We start from the raw sequence: 17,890 nt of genomic DNA, 5'->3' as shown, positions 1-17,890 counted from the left end.
GTTGAAGCATCCCTGAAGCTTGATGTCCCCAAAGCTGCCACCTTTCCCCATCCAACTGTCCCAAAATAACAGGTGCCTGTTTCCCCCCTCCTCCACAGTCATCGATGGCCCAACACAGATCCTGGTGCGGGACGTCTCCGACACAGTAGCCTTCGTGGAGTGGACACCGCCACGTGCCAAGGTGGACGCCATCCTGCTGAAGTACGGGCTGGTGGACGGGGAGGGCGGGAGGACCACCTTCCGCCTGCAGCCCCCCCTCAGCCAGTACTCCCTGCAGGCCCTGCGCCCCGGCGCCCGCTACCACCTCGCTGTCAGCGCCCTCCGGGGTGCCAACGAGAGCCGGCCAGCCCTCGCCCAGTTCACCACAGGTAGCTAGCTGGCTTTGCTAGGAGAACTGGCATGAAATTTTTAAGCCTCGAGCAAGCATGGGCAGATGGCTTGCTGCAATCTGCAGAAGGGCTGTCCTGCAATGAGCATGGTGTTTTGCATATCCAGAGCCAAATCGAGGGGGTTTTGCATCTGGAATTTAGTGGTACCTGGTTTCTCCCTGGCAGAAGTGAGCTGGGCTTGTACTGGGAGGAAGCAGTGCAACGAAAACATGATGGTTAAGATGCAGGTCTGAATGGAGACACCTGAATGCAGGTGCCTCGCATCCCGTCACAGTGCCGGTGCAGAGCAAGGCAGAGCAAATGATTCAGCTCACCCTAATACACACACCCTAATACCACCCTATGAGCCCCCCTCCACTAGTGCCTATGTTTCTGTTTAGTCCCTAAACCTCCAGTATAACAGGTCTTCTTCATGCCTTGTGCCCCACAGGAATGCTCGCACGGTCCCCAGGGCAGCCCAGGTGATCCCAGATGCCAGCAACCAGGCAGATGACTCAAAACCCCACATTTAGATGACAACCCCTGAGCAAACCCCACCTTGGCCACATCCTGCTGCAGCATCAAGACTGAACCTGCTGCCTGGGACACATGTCCCCACCAGCTTCAGTGCCCATTCAGACCCACAGCTCAGCTTGAGCCCATGGCTAAAACTTTAAAACCTAGCAGTTTACACCCTTAATAGCACCCATAGATCAATGTGCAATTCTCAAAAGCACCAGAACAGCAAGCACAGGTCTGAATTCAAGGCGATGCTCGCTCCCATTCAGCACGAAGACCCAAGGCAGATGCCTTGCCTGAGGAATCAGCAGACAAGTGGCTGAAAGCAGCCCAGTCAGAAACGTGGCTATCTTATTTTATATCTTCTCTGAATACCCTAACTGGTCGGTAAAACTTTAATTAATGTTAAGCCTGCAGATAGCTAACAGGTTTAATTTACCGTGCCATAAAGGAGGAGGTAGAGCTCATATTTCAGTGCTGGTTTATGGTATATAAATTACTTGTCATGTACATTATTGGTGGATACTAGGCTCCTACTATAATAACTGCGGTGTGTGAATTGTGTGTGTATATATCTCTATAGATAAATATTTCGGATGAGATGTTCACCCCGACTGATTTGCTGCGTTGGCCTTCCTTGCTTTATTTCTAAAAGGCAACATACAAAATCCCCCCTCTAAACTCAGATCCATCAAGGAGCAGTAATTACCCCCTGTCTGCTGGTGCCCAGCCCCTGCCCAGCACCAGCCCGTCACTCACCAGAGAGGTTTATTGTGCAAACCAGAGCAGATTCAGCACACAGCCTCAGCAGCACTAATAAACAAACCCTTTGGGAAATATCTGAGTGTGAATGAGCCTGTAAAGATGCTCGAGGTTCTTCTAAGAGCAGTTCAGGCCAATGCGTGACTCCTACAGTGCCCCTTTTCTCTTATGTACGCTGCCTCAGTTTCCCTTACTCTAATACAAGGGGAAAACGCTTTTCTTTTTAAATAACATGCAATTAGCTCCCGAAGCAACTTACTGAGGGATGCTGTGAATGCCCCAGCACTTGCGTCGGTCTCGTGGGTGGCATCTCCCGGTCTGTGCTGAGCAGGAGGTGAGAGCTGATGCCCCAGCCCTTTCTGCAGGGACGTGCCCCGGGGAGGAGGGACGGCACATGGGACTCCATGGACATCACACCCGGGTACCCCTCCACTGCTGTTTAGCCATGCCAAGGCTATGGGGTGCATTCCTGGTCCCCGGCGGTGAGACGGTGCCTCTCTCCCTTGTGTTGCACAGAGATCGATGCCCCCAAGAACCTGCGGGTGGGCTCGCGGACGCCCGCCAGCCTTGAGCTCGCCTGGGACAACAGCGAGGCCGAGGCGCACAGCTACAGGGTGGTCTACAGCACCCTGGCCGGGGAGCACTACCACGAAGTCCTGGTGCCACGCGACACCGGTCCCACCACCCGGGCCACCCTCACAGGTATGCGTGCACCCACACACCCTTCCTCCCCCTCCTCCTCCTCTCAAGCAGGTAGGGTAATGGAGAGCCCAAATCAGCACCAATGCTCAGTTGCCCTTATGCTGGCACATATTTAAGGCTGTTTTGGAGTTTACTAGTTACCAGAGAGAAGGTTTTCCTTGGAATGAAGCTCGTTTTCCCCTCTGTGGGTCTGGATTTGGGCGCTGCTTATCCACAAGCTGAGCGATGCACCTCCAAGCAATGTACCTCCAAGTGATGCACCTCCAGCAAGGGTCTGTCCAGGTGCCAAATAGAGCTGGCAAGGAGCAAAGTGAGAAATGGGGAGAGGAAGCCTTTTTAGGCTGATCTAGAGGAAAATACTATTTCACCCTTCTTTTTTTTCCTTGCTGGGAAAGAGCTGCAGACACCGATGCCCCGTAAGCAGTGATGGGGAGCCAGGCTGCCCGAGTTCATTGCCTTTTTCAAAATCAGGCACAAAGCAGACACAAAGCAGACACAAATCCAAGGATGCTATTTTTGAGCAAGTCCTTCAAGCAGTACATTATTCAGGCCAGCACAGGGGGGTGCCACCGGGGGCTGGAAACACCACCCACCTCCCACTGCCAGGAAAGTCCCAAACACCTTTTGCAGCAACACAGCAAAACACCATGTGAGATCTGGTTTCCTTTTTTTCAACTACAACTCCTTGCCTGCCAGATTTGCAGGTCTGGTGGCATTTTTTTGAGCAAAGAAAAGACTTACACACTTACCAAAAAGATCACTCATTCAGCATGAAGCTCTTCAGTATGGCAGGACACCAGGTTGTTCCATGTTGACTCTCTTTGCCCACCTGAGACCTCCCCAAAGAGGGCTCAGGCATCTCTGCCGCATGAAACTATAGGAGTAAGTTCAGTGGGAAAGTCGAATGCGAAGTTACAGGCACAGCGGCACCAAGTCACGAGAAAGGCTGGAGGGCAGGAAAGCAATTAGAGCAGTTAGCTTGAAAAATGTGGTACGCAGGAAAAAAGAAAAATGTTAGGGGTAGTTTGTGCTGCGTTCGTGATGAGGACATGCATGGAGAAGCAGGATGAGATCGGGGACCCAGTGCTGGTCACCTGCTAGCTTTCCTCTAGGACTTTTACTGCCTTTCAAGGTGAGAAGGAGCATTAAAAATGGGCCAAATCTCCCTCCTTGGGGCAAAGGTCTAACACTACCCCAGTGACCCAAACTGTGATGACACCCATGGCAGAGCCCGAGCTTGCCTTGGAGGACATGGCAGCCTGAAAGCTCTTGTTTTTCTCAATAAAAATATAAAAAGCTGCCAAGTCTCTCCCAGACTCAGGCAGGGCTACAAGAAACCCTGCCAGAGCAAGCTCCAGAGATGCAGAGGCTTAAGTCGACAGTGGTGAGCAATTTTTATATAGTGCCTCCATCATCACCTAAGTGCATTGCTTCTAGTTCCCAGGGTACTATGTAATAAACAAACAATTTCTTAAAAAAGATCTAATCATAGCAGAAAATAACCCCAAAAAACATTCTGCTGGCAAAAAAAGCCAGGATAGCCATAGTATGAATGGCACATGAGCCTCTCCCATAGCTCCGTTACACACGTGGTAGTCCTGTCCTCCAAAGTCTTGTTGCACATGGTACAAAGCCCGTTGGGGTGGATTTCCAGCCACCTGGGATGTGGCGGAATCCATGGTGTGAAAGCAACCAGTGATTCCTTCAGCTGCCTTTATTTGCCTGCAGGAAAAGCAGTGAGGAATGACGCTGAGCAGAGTTTATCAAAGATTTAAGCTTAAAAATACAGCAAGCCTTGCCATGCTCCATATGTCTCTCTTCAAAATCAGCGTTTGCACAGAAATATCCATAATTTTGCTCTACCCAAAAGAGCTGGGAGAGAAAAGGCATCGTTTTATATGCTCCTGCTCGTTTCTTCCTTCTCCTCCACCTTTCTCCCAGGCTCTTCTCCTCCTTTCCAGGATACTTCTGACACTTATTGGGCAAGGATGAAGGAGGTCCATCTCCCCCCCAGCACCGAGACTGTGCCATAGCAAGAGGAGAGGAGCAGGGGATGGGGGTTTCCCTCCCTCCTGGCCTCTCAGAGAAGGTTTTGGTGGCTTCAGGGGATGCTGTCCCTGGGCAAGGCAGGGTGAGGCCAGGCTGGAGGGTTTATGGCTTTCTCTAATCCCATGGGAAAGATCATGAAGTGCAGGGATGAGGGGAATAAAGCTGCCAGCAGCGAAGCAGAAGTGACAGGCAGAGGCAGGAGATGTCTCACGGAGATAAAACAGTGATCAGCAAGAGGTGCGTGTGAAAGGAGCTGGATGAGCTCCATTCCCATGTCCCTTGAGAGGTACCATAGGATATGTCCACCCCAAGGAGCGGCGCTTGATTCTGCTCCCAGAAAGACTGCACCTTTCCTAATTAATGTGCATTTCATTTACTCTGCATAATTTATTTCTCTTTGAGACAGCAGCCCTGTGACAATATTTGAAGTTGAATCACTTTGGAAACAAATATAGCTACTTTATCATTCCCACCTCAGCTCTCAAACACACAATTTCTATCTCGATGCCACCAATTACAGCAGACCTCAGCAACAACTTTAAAAAATTGCTTATTTCTGAGCTAGAATAATCAAAATTCCCTGTCCAAAGGCATCCACAGGGCTTTTTAAAAAGGCTCAGCTCTTCTGCAGTGCACGGAGGAACTGCTGACCTGTGGGAGGGCTGCTTACCCCAGGGATGTTCAGGAGGGTCCCCCCTGTCCCTGGCCGTGGGAGGCGGGGGGGTCGCACCCTGAGGCCATCCACCCAGCCAGGCTTTCACGCCCCTTCGTGTCTTTTGCACACCGTGGCAGATCTGGTGCCGGGAACAGAGTACGGCATCGGGATTTCGGCCGTGATGGACAGCCAGCAGAGCGTGCCAGCGACCATGAATGCCAGAACTGGTAAGTCTGGCCCCATTGCGTGCTCCAAGCACAGCTGGCTCCTACTGCTCAGATGTCTCCATGTAAAAGTCCATGGATGGGGACAAAGGTCTGCACCAACCCTCTCCCACAGAGCTTGACAGCCCCCGGGACCTCCTGGTGACAGCGTCCACAGAGACATCTATCTCACTGGCCTGGACCAAAGCCATGGGTCCCATTGACCACTACCGTGTCACCTTTACTCCTGCCTCTGGGATGGCCTCCGAAGTGACGGTGCCCTGGGACAAGTCACAGCTCACCCTCTCGGAGCTGGAGCCCGGGACAGAGTACACCATCTCCATCATTGCCGAGAGGGGACGCCAGCAGAGCCTGGAGGCCACTGTGGATGCCTTCACAGGTAGAGAAAGACAAGTTTGGATGGGGCCAAGGGCACAGACCACCACCCAATGTTGGCACTTCTGCCAGCCCACTGTGTCCCCAGCACCAAAACTCTTGAGGTCATGATGGGGATGAGAGCTGGGGGCAATGCAGCCACATGGGAGCAGGTCCATTGACCTCAGAAGGAGGATGGCCCTACTGGTGTGGAGGCACTGTCCCCTTCACCAGCACCACTGAGCACACTTGCTTGGCTGGAGGCTCCCATAAGGACAAGGCAGGGTTGGGGAAACGGACAGCTCATGCTGTCCTCTGTGGTCAGGGTGGCCTGTGTGTCCATAAGAAGGAGAAATGAAGCCTTGAGGGACCTCACAAGGACCTCTGGATGAAAAGCCAGCAGTCAAGAAGCCCAGACAACACATACCATCTGTAGTGGGACAGTCCCACCACATGGGTCTGAGATGGAGAGTGTTTGCTGGCAGACCTGAGAAAAGCACCGTTTTTCACCTCCTGCTTCTGCCTTTTGATCCCAGCACAGTTTCAGATCAGTGGAGAGCCCAGAGCTCCAGGTTTCCCACCTCTCTTGGGTATTTCCCGTACAAGTGCTGGGAACAATGTGGAGGCTGGGGTCTCCAGACAGTTGGGGTTGCATGTCCCCTCTCCATCTTTCAGGGGTCCGGCCCATCACGCAGCTCCACTTCTCCCAACTGACATCCTCCAGTGTGAATGTCACGTGGAGTGACCCATCCCCACCAGCAGACCGTCTCATCCTCACCTACAGCCCCCGGGACGAGGAGGAGGCACAGCAGGTCACACTCGATGGCACCCGCAGGCATGCCAGCCTGACAGGCTTGCAGCCATCCACCGAGTACCTGGTGTCACTGGTGGCCATGCATGGTGCCATCAGCTCCGAGCCTGTCGTGGGCTCCATCACGACAGGTACCATGGGACCCCCTCTCCCACCAGGCATGGGACCCCTCCGGGAGGGCAGGCAGGGGGATGGGGAGTGGACCTGCCTCCCACAGCTTCGTGCTTTCTGCTCCATCTCACTAGGGATTGATGCACCGAAGGACCTCAGGGTGGGCAATGTCACCCAGGAGTCCATGATGATCTACTGGAGCGCTCCCATTGCTGCCTTCGACCACTATAGAATGTCCTATCGTGCCGCCGAAGGTAACCAGTCAGACCACTCTTGCTCATGCCCTGAGCTCACAGCTGCCAACCCTCCCTCCATCCACTGGCATGAGCAAGCCACCAGGTCATCCTCACCCCAGGCAGCATGCCAGTGCCCTGGACAAAGCCACCGATAGCTGGGATGGACCAAGAGGCTGTGGGGACAGAGGATGGGGTGTCTGGGACAAGGATGGGAAGGGACAACTGCAGTCAAGGGCCAGCTTGGCACAGACAGTGACCCCTGCAGTGTGCCCTCCCCAGGGATGGTTAATTCAGAGCTCAATCCTGCTTCCCCTCGCTCATCTCCCTTGGCTCCAGTTTTGCCTTTGATGCAAAAAATGTCAAGCCAGCAGAGTGATGGGCACACAGGTGTGCACCTGCAGGCACAAAATCCAGTTACCCCCAGTATCAGCCCTGAAGAGGGCTTGTGGCATTGCCCTCCCCTCCCGAGCACCTCCTGTACCCCAGGGATGTGGCCAGCCGTGATGCCAAAGCTCTTGGCTCCATCCCCGCAGGAAGGACAGACAGCACCGCCATCACCAGCGATGCCACCGAGTACACCCTCCGCCACCTGCAGCCTGCCACCAAGTACGAGATCAGGGTGAAGAGCGTGCGGGGCCGGGAGGAGAGCGAGGTGGCCTCCATCACCGTGCACACAGGTGGGAAAGAGCTTCTGGTGGGCACGTAGCAATCAAACAGTGCCTGGTCCAGCCCTGGGCAGGGCTGGCAGCCCCTGCTTCCACTAGCAATCAGGCAGCTGGCAGAAAGCTGGACCTCACACCAGCCTGATGCAAGCTCTAGATGATAAGCAAGGCTCACAAGGGCCCAATGTGGATTTTTGAAGTATGTCTAAGCAAAGCTTTTCCCAAATATGCATGGGTAGGCATGAGGGCGGAGTGATAAATCTGTGTACCAGGCATGGGGAAGCCAGAGATACGATGATGGGCAACCATGACAACCTTTCCTAAAGGGAGTGCAGACTTCCAGAAATAATCCCTGGGGAAGCCCTGACACAAACAGCATCTGCTGCAAGAATAAAACCCTCCGCTATCCTCAGACTCCTCAAAACCTAAAGAACCCCCTAACATCCCAGGCTGTGCCTCAGGAAAACAGTGGAAGAGCAGCCCAGGTAGCAGAGTAGCACAAGCTATGACATCTCTGCTCTCCAGCTAGGGCAGCAATTACACCTCTGCAGGCACACATGCCTGGGCAGCAAGGCAGGACCACAAGAAGCCCTTCAAGTTCATTGCCCAGTCTCTTAATGCCTCTGATGCTCTGAATCTGTCCCCCATGCAGCTATGGATGCCCCCTTGGGGGTCACGGCCACCAATGTCACCCCCACCGAGGCACTGCTGCAGTGGAACCCACCACTGTCGGAGGTGGAGAGCTACGTCCTCATCCTCACCCGCCACGCAGGTACGCTGGGGCTCCATTTCAGCTCACCTCCACCTCTCCCCTGTCCCAAAGCCCAGGGCTTGGCAGGTGCCCTCCATGGAGGGAGTAGGGAAGGAGCCCTTGTTTTGGGAGGGCAGCAGCTGGCACATGGCAGGGCTGTACCCCATCCCCAGATGCCAGCTCCTCCCATGCAGGTCCCATGGCACATGCTTTCCACTGACCCCACCAAGCCTCGGAGCATGGCTGTCCCCCAGGGGGGACTGGGATCCTCCCACTTAGCTAACTGGCCCACCAGCAGCAGCCCACAGGCAAGCAAGCACCCATCCCACAGAAACTTGATGTGTGGCAAACTCAATGAAATCCACTACTGAAGGGAAAGAAAGTATCAGGCAAATATAGGGACTGTGGGAAAAATAAGACCATCCTTCAGACTGAACACCACCACTACAGCTCAGCTGCTGCACAGTAGCTCATGGTGTTTCAGCAACGTAAGTGCTTTTGTTCACGAGGTGATACTCATAGAGAGATTTTGGAGAACCACCTTGAACATCTACCCTAACTCATCTCTTTTGGCTTACAGTTGCAGCAGAAACAATTCTCGTGGATGGAGTCAACCAGGAGTACCAGCTGACCAACCTCCTGCCCAGTACCACCTACACAGTCTCTATGTATGCCACCAGTGGGCCTCTCACCAGCCAGACCATCAGCACCAACTTCACAACTCGTACGTACAATCACCTCCCCCACTGCCTGTAATGCATCCTTAGCCATACATCCACCCCAGGAAAAGCAGCCAGCAAGGCTGGCTACATGTGGGTGTAGAAGTAGGCATGTGCCAAAATGACACCCAAATACCAGTGTTGGGCACAACACAAGAACAGAATTTTAATCACAACAAGCATCAACCATCATTTTCACTCTTTCAACAACCATCTACCCCTTTCTTTGATTTCCCCTGGATGTGGTTTCCTGAGAAGACCCTTGACCAGGTCTTTTTCTTGCCCAAGGCCATAGTCCAGAAGAGCACTACAACCCAATTTACTTACAAGAAGCTTGACAGGCCCCATAGCACATGAATTTCAGGGCCGTTACCCTTCAGAGAGCATGCAGGTAGAGGAGGACTTTTAGAGGGTTTGCAGAGCTCTGTTCAAGGCTGGAGACAGGTGATGAGGTCTGGAAACTGAGGGTGAGGATGGACTTTGGATGGTAGCTCAGGGTTGCAAGGTTGAATCCAGTGCACTGAGTTGGGAAGTGGGGCTGGGACAGTTGTGCATGAGAACTTGCACTTCCCTGTGTCTCTATCCACCCTTGCAGTTTTGGATCCTCCAACAAATCTGACTGCCAGTGAAGTCACTCGACGGAGCGCCCTGCTTTCCTGGGTGCCTCCTGTGGGAGCGATCGAGAACTACATCATGACCTACAGATCCACTGATGGCAGCCGGAAGGTGCGTGAGTCCTCACAAAGAAAGACGCTCATTAAGGCAGGGAATAACATGACTGTGGAGAAATGAGCAAGAGAAACCCAACAAAGCAAAAGAACAATGGTCACTAGGTCAGGAAGAGACCAGAAGGGCAGTCACTACTTTCTGCATAAGCAATACTTTAGATAAACAATTAGGAAAAGCAGGAAGAGATTTCCTAGGGCAAAATCTTTATGCACACCTGCAGGTCTGGGCAAAGAGGACGTACCTGGAAAGTTTGGAGGAACAGGGGAAATTCACAACTTGTGAAACACAAGCAAGCTGAGGCAGGAGAACATTTTCCTGCAAAGAGAGATGCTAAAAACGCCATTTGCCCTTCTTGCAAAAAGCAAGATAGGTAGAGACAGCTAATTAATCCCACAATACAATATATTTGATTATTTAATGAATGTGTCCATATCTCCCTGTCTGGAAGAGCTATCAGAAATACATCACTGCAAATAGTCTCCTTTCTTTTGCCAGTGTGACTGGCTCACAGCAGCCAGAGGATAATAGCTTTGCAGAAGGGGTTCGATATAATGCTATATGGCATTGGCTGATGACCAGAAAAATTAACATGACAGGAATTGACAGAGTCAAAACTGGCTGATAACAAGGTTTGGCCAGCTCTACTCCTTGTGATGCTTGGGCAATCAGTCATGCCCCGTATTGAGGACACACAGATCCCAACAGAGTCGGTAAACTGAGCACACAGACTGCAAACACTTAAATCTCCTGTGTCCAAACCAGCTAGCTTTCTCCCACCCAAACCATCCCAAAAGGTTGAACATATTCATTGATCTCACGCTGACTTAGTCCAGGGGTGTAAGCGGCCATGCAACACTCCTTGGCCAGGCACCAAGGGCTGCGGTAGTTTGTCGCTTCCCTTCCCTCCTCACTTGCTCTTTAGGCTCCCCATCACTTTTCTCATCTGTTGTTCTTGGTGTCTACCTCCTTCTGGGACCCATGTACAGGAGCTGATTGTGGATGCTGATGACACATGGATCCGCCTGGAGGGACTTTCTGAGACCACAGAGTACACTGTGCGCCTACAAGCTGCCCAAAACGCCATGCGGAGCGGCTTCGTCTCCACTACCTTCACTACAGGTGAGGACTTGCACCACATCTGGTAGACATGGACTGCTTCTATGGGCTTTCCCTCCTCAGGCAGCATTTCACCATGATCCACAGAGAGGTACATTCATTGCCATGACCTACGGTGCTGCTTTGCTACGAAGAGTTAATGGCTGAAGAATCTGTAATACAAACACAAGACCCAGCCCAGGGCAAGGGAATTTGAGCTTCAGACCAGGAACTATCTACCAGGCCCACTGCCTTGCCCTTGCCCCTCCTCAAATTCATAAACAGAGGGAAAAAAACACAAAAGTCAACAACACGTATCAACAGGTATGCTCTTGGAGCGAGTGGGGAGAGACCCAGCTGCTTCCTCCATGGTGTAGGCGTGGTCTGATCTCTTACAAATATCATAGAATAGTTTGGGTTGGAAAGGACCTTTAAAGGTCATCTAGTCCAATACCCCTGCAATGAGCAGGGACATCTTCAACTAGAGCAGGTTGCTCAGAACCCCATCCAACCTGACATTGAATGTTTCCAGGGATGGGGCATCCCTGGAAATACCAAGCAAGTGCATCTCCACCACCATCAGTGGAGTCAGACAGCAAAGCCATCATGCCCGCAGGACTGTGGTCCCACTGATTTTATCAAATTGCATTATTCCTCCCCTCTCTAATTCTAGAGAAGTCACAACCCACTAAGGCAACGGGAATGGTTTCCTTTCCAAATGAAAGGGTGGGCATCCACAGCCACTGCAACCCTCACAGACAGAGTGCTTATGCTTACAAGAATGAAGCTTGCATGAAACTGTCACCATTGTCTCCACCCTTTGCAACTGTTCACATTAGAAACTGCGCAAAGCATATTGTCCCTCACCCTCTTTGAAAAGCCTTGCTAGGCATGGGCATTTAACAGACAGAGTGCATTTTGTTCAGGGCTGAATCTAATTACATTTCTCCTGGGCTTCAAAAGCACTACGAAGCCTGAAGATGATGTCCACTGAAATTCCTCCCATCTGCTCTGCCATTTCAGTTAGGAGAGTTCTTCTTGAATCTGCTGTGGATACATTTCCCCATCCCAGTTACATGCAAAGGTCCCTTCACCTGCTTTTAAGAGATAATAGAAACTATTTACATCAACAAAAAAAGAAAAGACTCTTCTCTAATGCATCTATGGATCAGGCTTTCCTGTTATTCTCGCCTCTTACATGGGCACATAAAGCCAGTGCAATTCAGGCAGGTGATGGAAAAATGTGTGTAATCTCTGAGGCTGTATTAGGGAGTCAGGGATGAAACTGCATGAGGCTGGCTTCTCAGCTGGGATAAAGCAGCAGAAACCCACTCACATCAGGCAAGGAGAGCACCGTTTCCATTAAACTCAAATGTCAGACCTCAGTAGCATTAGAGACACCATTGCCAGCTGATGCAACATCCAAACACAGGTTTAATTTGCTTTTAAGATGAAGATAGGCATCAGCAAGACACCAGTTTCTCCCTACTTACCCCATATATCGATGAGACAGAAGCACCCAAGAACAATCACTGAGGCAATGCGATCCATGGGCAGCACCCCTCAGCGAAGAATCAGGGTCTGGGATTCAATTTACTCTGGCAGTGCATCAGGGCACTTTGCAGAGAACAAGGACTTGCCTTTAAGGAGACAAAAAAAAAAAGAAAAGAAAAAAAAACAGACTTAATTTAAATTGTTTTGCTTTTTTCTGCTCACAGTACACATCCCAGGGTTCTTCCATTCCCTCTGACATAGTAATAGCTCGGCCTCTTTGTTTCATGTTTGCATAAGGTTCTTGGGGAATTGTATACAGATGGGAAAAAAGGAAGAAACAGATACAGTATTTATAATTTATGGTGGTTTGAAATGTCTTTCAAGGTCTCCTTGGCTCTTAAAGATATGAATATAAATTAAGAAACAAGTAACCTCCGCAGAGCTCAGGGGAGCCTGAAGTGGTTGTCTTTGAAGCAGTTTTCATTGTTGGATACTATAAAATGCAAACACTGTCTCACCAGACCTTCCACTACAGGCCACGGAGACAGGAAAAAAATAGGGGATCTTCAACGTTTGGACAAAGCGACGACCTCTGAATCTTCAGGTCGCAAGGGTGGGGGTAATACACCCAAGTGGGAAATAACAGACAAGGGTCTGTACCCTGGTCCTGTGGGGTATCACACAGTTGTGACGGATGCACACAGTACATCCTTCATACCTTCTCAATGCGTAACTGAGGCACCCTCGAAAGCCACATCCATGTTGCCAGCTCTGCACTCATTTACTCCATCATCCACATGCACCAACAGCAAAGAAAAAGATGTATTTCCTCTTTTTGCATTAAATGAGAAGAAACTGAACCCAGAGTCGACATCCCTATACTGCTGGGGCCTTTTAGTTAAGACTGTCTTAAACTCTGGCCCCCAAAATGAGATGTTTCTTCATTAGAGGACACCTGGGGCACAGCCACACAGCCCATGCTGCCCATCTCTAGCATCTCGCACGACCTAATTCCTGCTCAGTTTGCAAGTGACAATCAGCCTGGTGTAAGTCCACCATCATTTCCAAGGGCATGGATCAGGAGAATCCCCCTGGAATCAGTAAAGTCATAAAACTTGTTTGGAGCTGGCAATCCTGAGAGGAGAACAGGTTTTGGTATTTTCACAGCTGTCTAAATATGCTGGTGACAGCTTAAACCCCAGGGTTTCAGACATGGTGCAGAAAGATGGTCCAAGAAGTGACATCCCTCATCATTCATAGCTATGTTACCATGCGCCTTTCCAATATAGGATGTATAGGACATTCATTAATATATGCACACATTTTTTTCCATTAAATCCTCTGACGTTGTTGGCAGATGTAAAGTCCCACCGCCTCACAGAATAACTTGGGAAGCAGAAGGCAAGTTAGACCTTTCCTGGATCATAACCAGTGGGGCCTGAGGCATGTGGAAAGTGTGTCATTCTGCTTAAATTTTGATATTTTTTTTTTTTAATTTTGCAGGTGGACGTGTCTTTGCTAACCCTCAGGACTGCGCCCAGCACCTGATGAATGGAGACACGCTGAGCGGCGTCTACACCATCTCCATCAATGGGGACCTCAGCCAGCGGGTTCAGGTCTACTGTGACATGACCACCGATGGAGGCGGCTGGATTGTGAGTAGCCATGTGGTTGTCCTACGCATTGTCCCCATGGCAAAGTAACCCAGCCTCATCCTACCAGCAAAGCCAAGAACCACGCTGCGCGGGAACAACAGAAGGCTTAATATCGCACGCTTCATTTCCCACGCCATAGGGAATGGCCCACGCTCCAGTAATAACAGTTACACTTGGAGGAATGCCCTTTGATTTATTTGACATGTTTGCTGTGCTTCTGGAGAGCAAAATCTGAGAGTGAAGCTGATTTATTGTTCTAAAAATGAAATTAATGGCCGATAGCTTTCATGGGGAATGATTCACACTGCCTGCAGTAGGAGGGTGTCAGGCATCACCCCGATTGAGTCTGCACAGGAGCATTTTAGAGGAAAATGCCTGTTTGGCTTTTGAATTGCACAAACACTGCTTGTCTTGACGTAGATGGACTGACAGCTTAAGTAAATAATGCTCTGGTGCTTTGATTTTATTCATGTCAAACACTTACTTACACGCATTACACAAAACTCTGCTAGATATATAGTTGAAAAAAAAAAATGGGCTTCCTCAAATGCTGATTTCTAGCACAGATTTTATTTTACCCAGGAAATTTCCCTCCATCTCACTCTGCCTCAGATCATCCCCTTGGATATCCCAGAAAGAGCCAGCCAAAAGCAGAATCACATGCTAGAAAACCAGAGGCACCACACATCGTGTAGAGCAGAAAGGCTGAAGGCTAATTCCTTCCTATTATAACATTGATCTGCCTTGGACATCATCTAACACCTCTTCAGTTCCTCCATCTGCACAGGAATTAATTGCATGGCTGCAATTAACACTAACTGGATGAGCATTGCAATTTTCCCCCCTGAAAGGCGCAAGGGAAAGACAAAGTATTGTCTTTATTTTGTGTGCCCCAAAGCCCAGCAAGGCCATCCCTCTTCTCCTTCACACTGATTTTTCCCCGGTCTTCCCCCACCGCAGGTCTTCCAGAGGCGGCAGAACGGGCTGACTGATTTCTTCCGGAAATGGGCAGATTACCGGGTTGGCTTCGGAAACTTGGAGGATGAGTTTTGGCTGGGTAAGACCTTAACCAGTTGTCTTTCATCGACACGTCAAACCCAAGCTCCCCGAACACTGTGCTGCTCACCCATGCCAGCTGTTGGTTCCTCGCCTTTCACCCCACTCCTCTACGCTCTCCCTTGGACGGTTTTCCTTCCATTGTTTGTTCCCTGTCTGGCACGTTAGAAAGTCACTCATGGGCACACCACATAAAAGCACATTGTGAAGGCCAGCAGCTCCCTAATTTGCTCCTCCTAGGAGAGAAGGGAGTACTGTGGGGGTCTTCATGGACCAAAACCCATCATCCTCCTTTGGGTGACTACAGGTTGCATTGGTGGCATCTACAGCTCATGGGCCTCGCCTGGCCTTGGCCAACATGACAGTTGTCCAAAGAAAGTAGGAAAGGGGTGAGTGAGAGACCCAGCACAGCTCTAAAATGGAGTGTGCTCCCCCAAAACCTGAATGTAAGCCAAAGCCAGCCCTGCAGCATAAACACGCTTTGGCTTGTACGGGAGCTTAACAGCAACGTGAGAAGCACCAGAGCTCCACAGCTGAACGCCCCCAGCTTCAGCAGCATGGAGAAAGCTGAACCTGGGCCTTGAGCCCACCTCTCATAGCCACGGGGAGGTGAAGCTTGAGTGGGAACAGAGAGTTCAGACCCTACCAGTGCCAGGAGATACAAAGACTTAACCAGAAGTGCTGTTGCTCTTTGATTCCTCTATTCGCTCTCGTTTCCCACAGCCGTTTTATTTGCATAGAGCTTTTTTTCTTTGCTCACAGAGCAGATCCAGGCACCAGGTCTCACCAGGTGTCTCACTGCTTGTCTCACCAGGCTTGGACAACATCCACAAGATCACGTCCCAAGGGCGCTACGAGTTGCGAATAGACATGAGGGATGGCCAGGAAGCGGCGTATGCCTACTACGACAAGTTCTCCATCGGCGACTCCCGGAGCCTGTACAAGCTGCGAGTTGGGGACTACAACGGCACTTCAGGTACAACCTCATTGCTAGCAAGTAGCAGGGAAATGCTGGGACTGGCGGGTCTGAAACTGTAAAGGAAATCCCAATATCAAAGCTTACTTGTCTGGAGCAGAAAGACACTAACCCATAGCCCTTTCTGCCTTCCTGCAGTCCATCATGTAAACCAGGCTGACAAATCCCACTAAGGACACAGGGAATTTTCCATTGGGGATTAGATATTAAATATCAGAGGCATTGCTGTTCAAATAACCAGGTCAATTGTCAGAGGTGTCATCTCACTTGGCAATCACCGCAGCTCACTATTGATGCCATGCTGGAGGGTGTATTTATTGCCCTCCCACAGCAATGGAAAAAATCTGAAATCCTCTGCATCATTTCCTCATGCAGAGGCTAAACATGGTCCAGTTTTGCAAGGACACTGTCACACCTGCTTGCACGGTTGATGCAGCAGGGCTAGGCTTTGCCCACTAGAAAACAGTGGGTGATGGAGGGAGGGGGGTCTCTTCCCTGAGAAGTGGTAGAGGGGTACAGCTGAAGTCCCTCTAGCTGGGATAGACATGCCCAATGACTGCAAGCCTCCGTGATCTATACAAAACTCTACCGCCATGTACTTAGTAAGGAACCCCACACCATATCTAATATGCAGGAATTTTCTTACACAGTATCTGGTAGTTGCCACTGGACGAGAAGAGACAGTGATCTTGGTTGCGTGCAACACAGCACTTGCTCTGACCTTAAGTCCCAGGGCACGAGGCACGCAACCTATTGCCAAAAATGCCAGTAACAGTGCTGCAGACACAACTCTCTCCCGTTCCTCACGCAAGCTCTTCTTCTAGCCGTCCAACCAAGGAGCTTCTGCTCCACCTTGAGCAAAGAGAGCCAAGACTCACCAAATGGTTCATTGCCAAGAGGTGTCCTAGTGAGCCTTTTGGTGGCTGGACTGCACACAGACTCATGGGTCCACTTTGTATTTTCTTAGGGACCACCAAGGAGTATATTATGAATGTCTCCAGTAAGTACATCACTCAATTGTAATAATAACCATATTTCACTTCGGCTCTTCTTTCACCCAAAAGCAGTTCCCTTGTTCCTTAGGAGGGGAAATGAGTTTGGTGGTTTTGGTGGAATAAAACATCACACACCTTCCAAAAGCTTCTTCCCCTTATCCAAAGGCAGAAAAGAAGGCCAAGCATCTTGATTCAAGAGATGAATGCTTGGTCTCCTTTGGGAGAAAAAGTTCCCTTTGGCTAACAGGAGGGAAAGAGGCAGAAAGCATCCTGAAGTTATGTAGCAGAGACAGGCTTCAGGAAATCAGGGATGCCCAAATCTAGCATTTAATTCATTTCTGAAACACTGAAATTCAGATCCAAACCCATATAGCATTTTATCTGCCAAACCCAAGCAGCCTCTAAGTTTTACTATGGTCTGTACTGATCCTAAACCGACAGCAGAGGACCTCAGATGAACCAATTGTGAGCAATTCCAGTTAACATTATTCCCAGACCTTCAGCTGCTTGAGCTGTTGATTGGCAGGCTACCACATATACCAGAATATCCCAATTTCCTTGTGAAAGGATCAGATGACTTGGGTTCCACCACCTCTAACAGCACCCTTTTCACAGGGGACTCCCTCACCTACCACCAGGGCCGCCCCTTCTCCACCAAGGACAGGGACAACGATGTCGCTGTGACCAATTGCGCCATGTCCTACAAAGGGGCCTGGTGGTATAAGAACTGCCACCGCACCAACCTCAATGGCAAGTACGGAGAGTCCCGCCACAGTCAGGTAAGGGCAGAGCTGGGCTGAAAAGCCTTCAGCATTTCTTCTAGGGATGCGACCAAGGACAACAGCAAGCCTAGGCTATGGCTGGGGCTGTGTGATCAGTGCACAGGGGTCAGGGGCACTGGTGGGGTGACCCCACACCAGCTGAAGCAAAGGGAACCACCTTCAAGCCATTTAGGCTGATGCTTCGT

General features: G+C 50.5%; 1 protein-coding gene across 5 annotated transcripts in view; it reads left to right on the top strand.

Annotated features, from left to right (window-relative positions):
* Positions 1–17,890, top strand: part of TNR (tenascin R) — an 81,118-nt gene that overhangs the window by 58,064 nt on the left and 5,164 nt on the right. For 4 of the 5 annotated variants that reach the window (XM_069789644.1, XM_069789646.1, XM_069789642.1 and 1 more), the window contains 15 exons: positions 99–368; positions 2,166–2,351; positions 5,193–5,282; positions 5,395–5,658; positions 6,309–6,575; positions 6,690–6,809; positions 7,325–7,468; positions 8,106–8,225; positions 8,785–8,928; positions 9,519–9,649; positions 10,639–10,771; positions 13,745–13,896; positions 14,857–14,953; positions 15,767–15,928; positions 17,539–17,702. In XM_069789644.1, coding sequence (XP_069645745.1) covers positions 99–368; positions 2,166–2,351; positions 5,193–5,282; positions 5,395–5,658; positions 6,309–6,575; positions 6,690–6,809; positions 7,325–7,468; positions 8,106–8,225; positions 8,785–8,928; positions 9,519–9,649; positions 10,639–10,771; positions 13,745–13,896; positions 14,857–14,953; positions 15,767–15,928; positions 17,539–17,702 — 2,444 coding nt within the window. The remainder of the gene's footprint in view (positions 1–98; positions 369–2,165; positions 2,352–5,192; positions 5,283–5,394; positions 5,659–6,308; positions 6,576–6,689; positions 6,810–7,324; positions 7,469–8,105; positions 8,226–8,784; positions 8,929–9,518; positions 9,650–10,638; positions 10,772–13,744; positions 13,897–14,856; positions 14,954–15,766; positions 15,929–17,538; positions 17,703–17,890) is intronic. The other variant, XM_069789645.1, reaches the window with a different exon arrangement.

The sequence above is a fragment of the Haliaeetus albicilla genome, chromosome 8 (genome assembly GCF_947461875.1).
Source record: "Haliaeetus albicilla chromosome 8, bHalAlb1.1, whole genome shotgun sequence".
In the NCBI taxonomy this organism is placed as follows: domain Eukaryota; kingdom Metazoa; phylum Chordata; class Aves; order Accipitriformes; family Accipitridae; genus Haliaeetus; species Haliaeetus albicilla.
The sequence above is the reverse complement of the archived record's forward strand: the minus strand, read 5'-3'. Positions and strand labels throughout refer to the sequence as shown.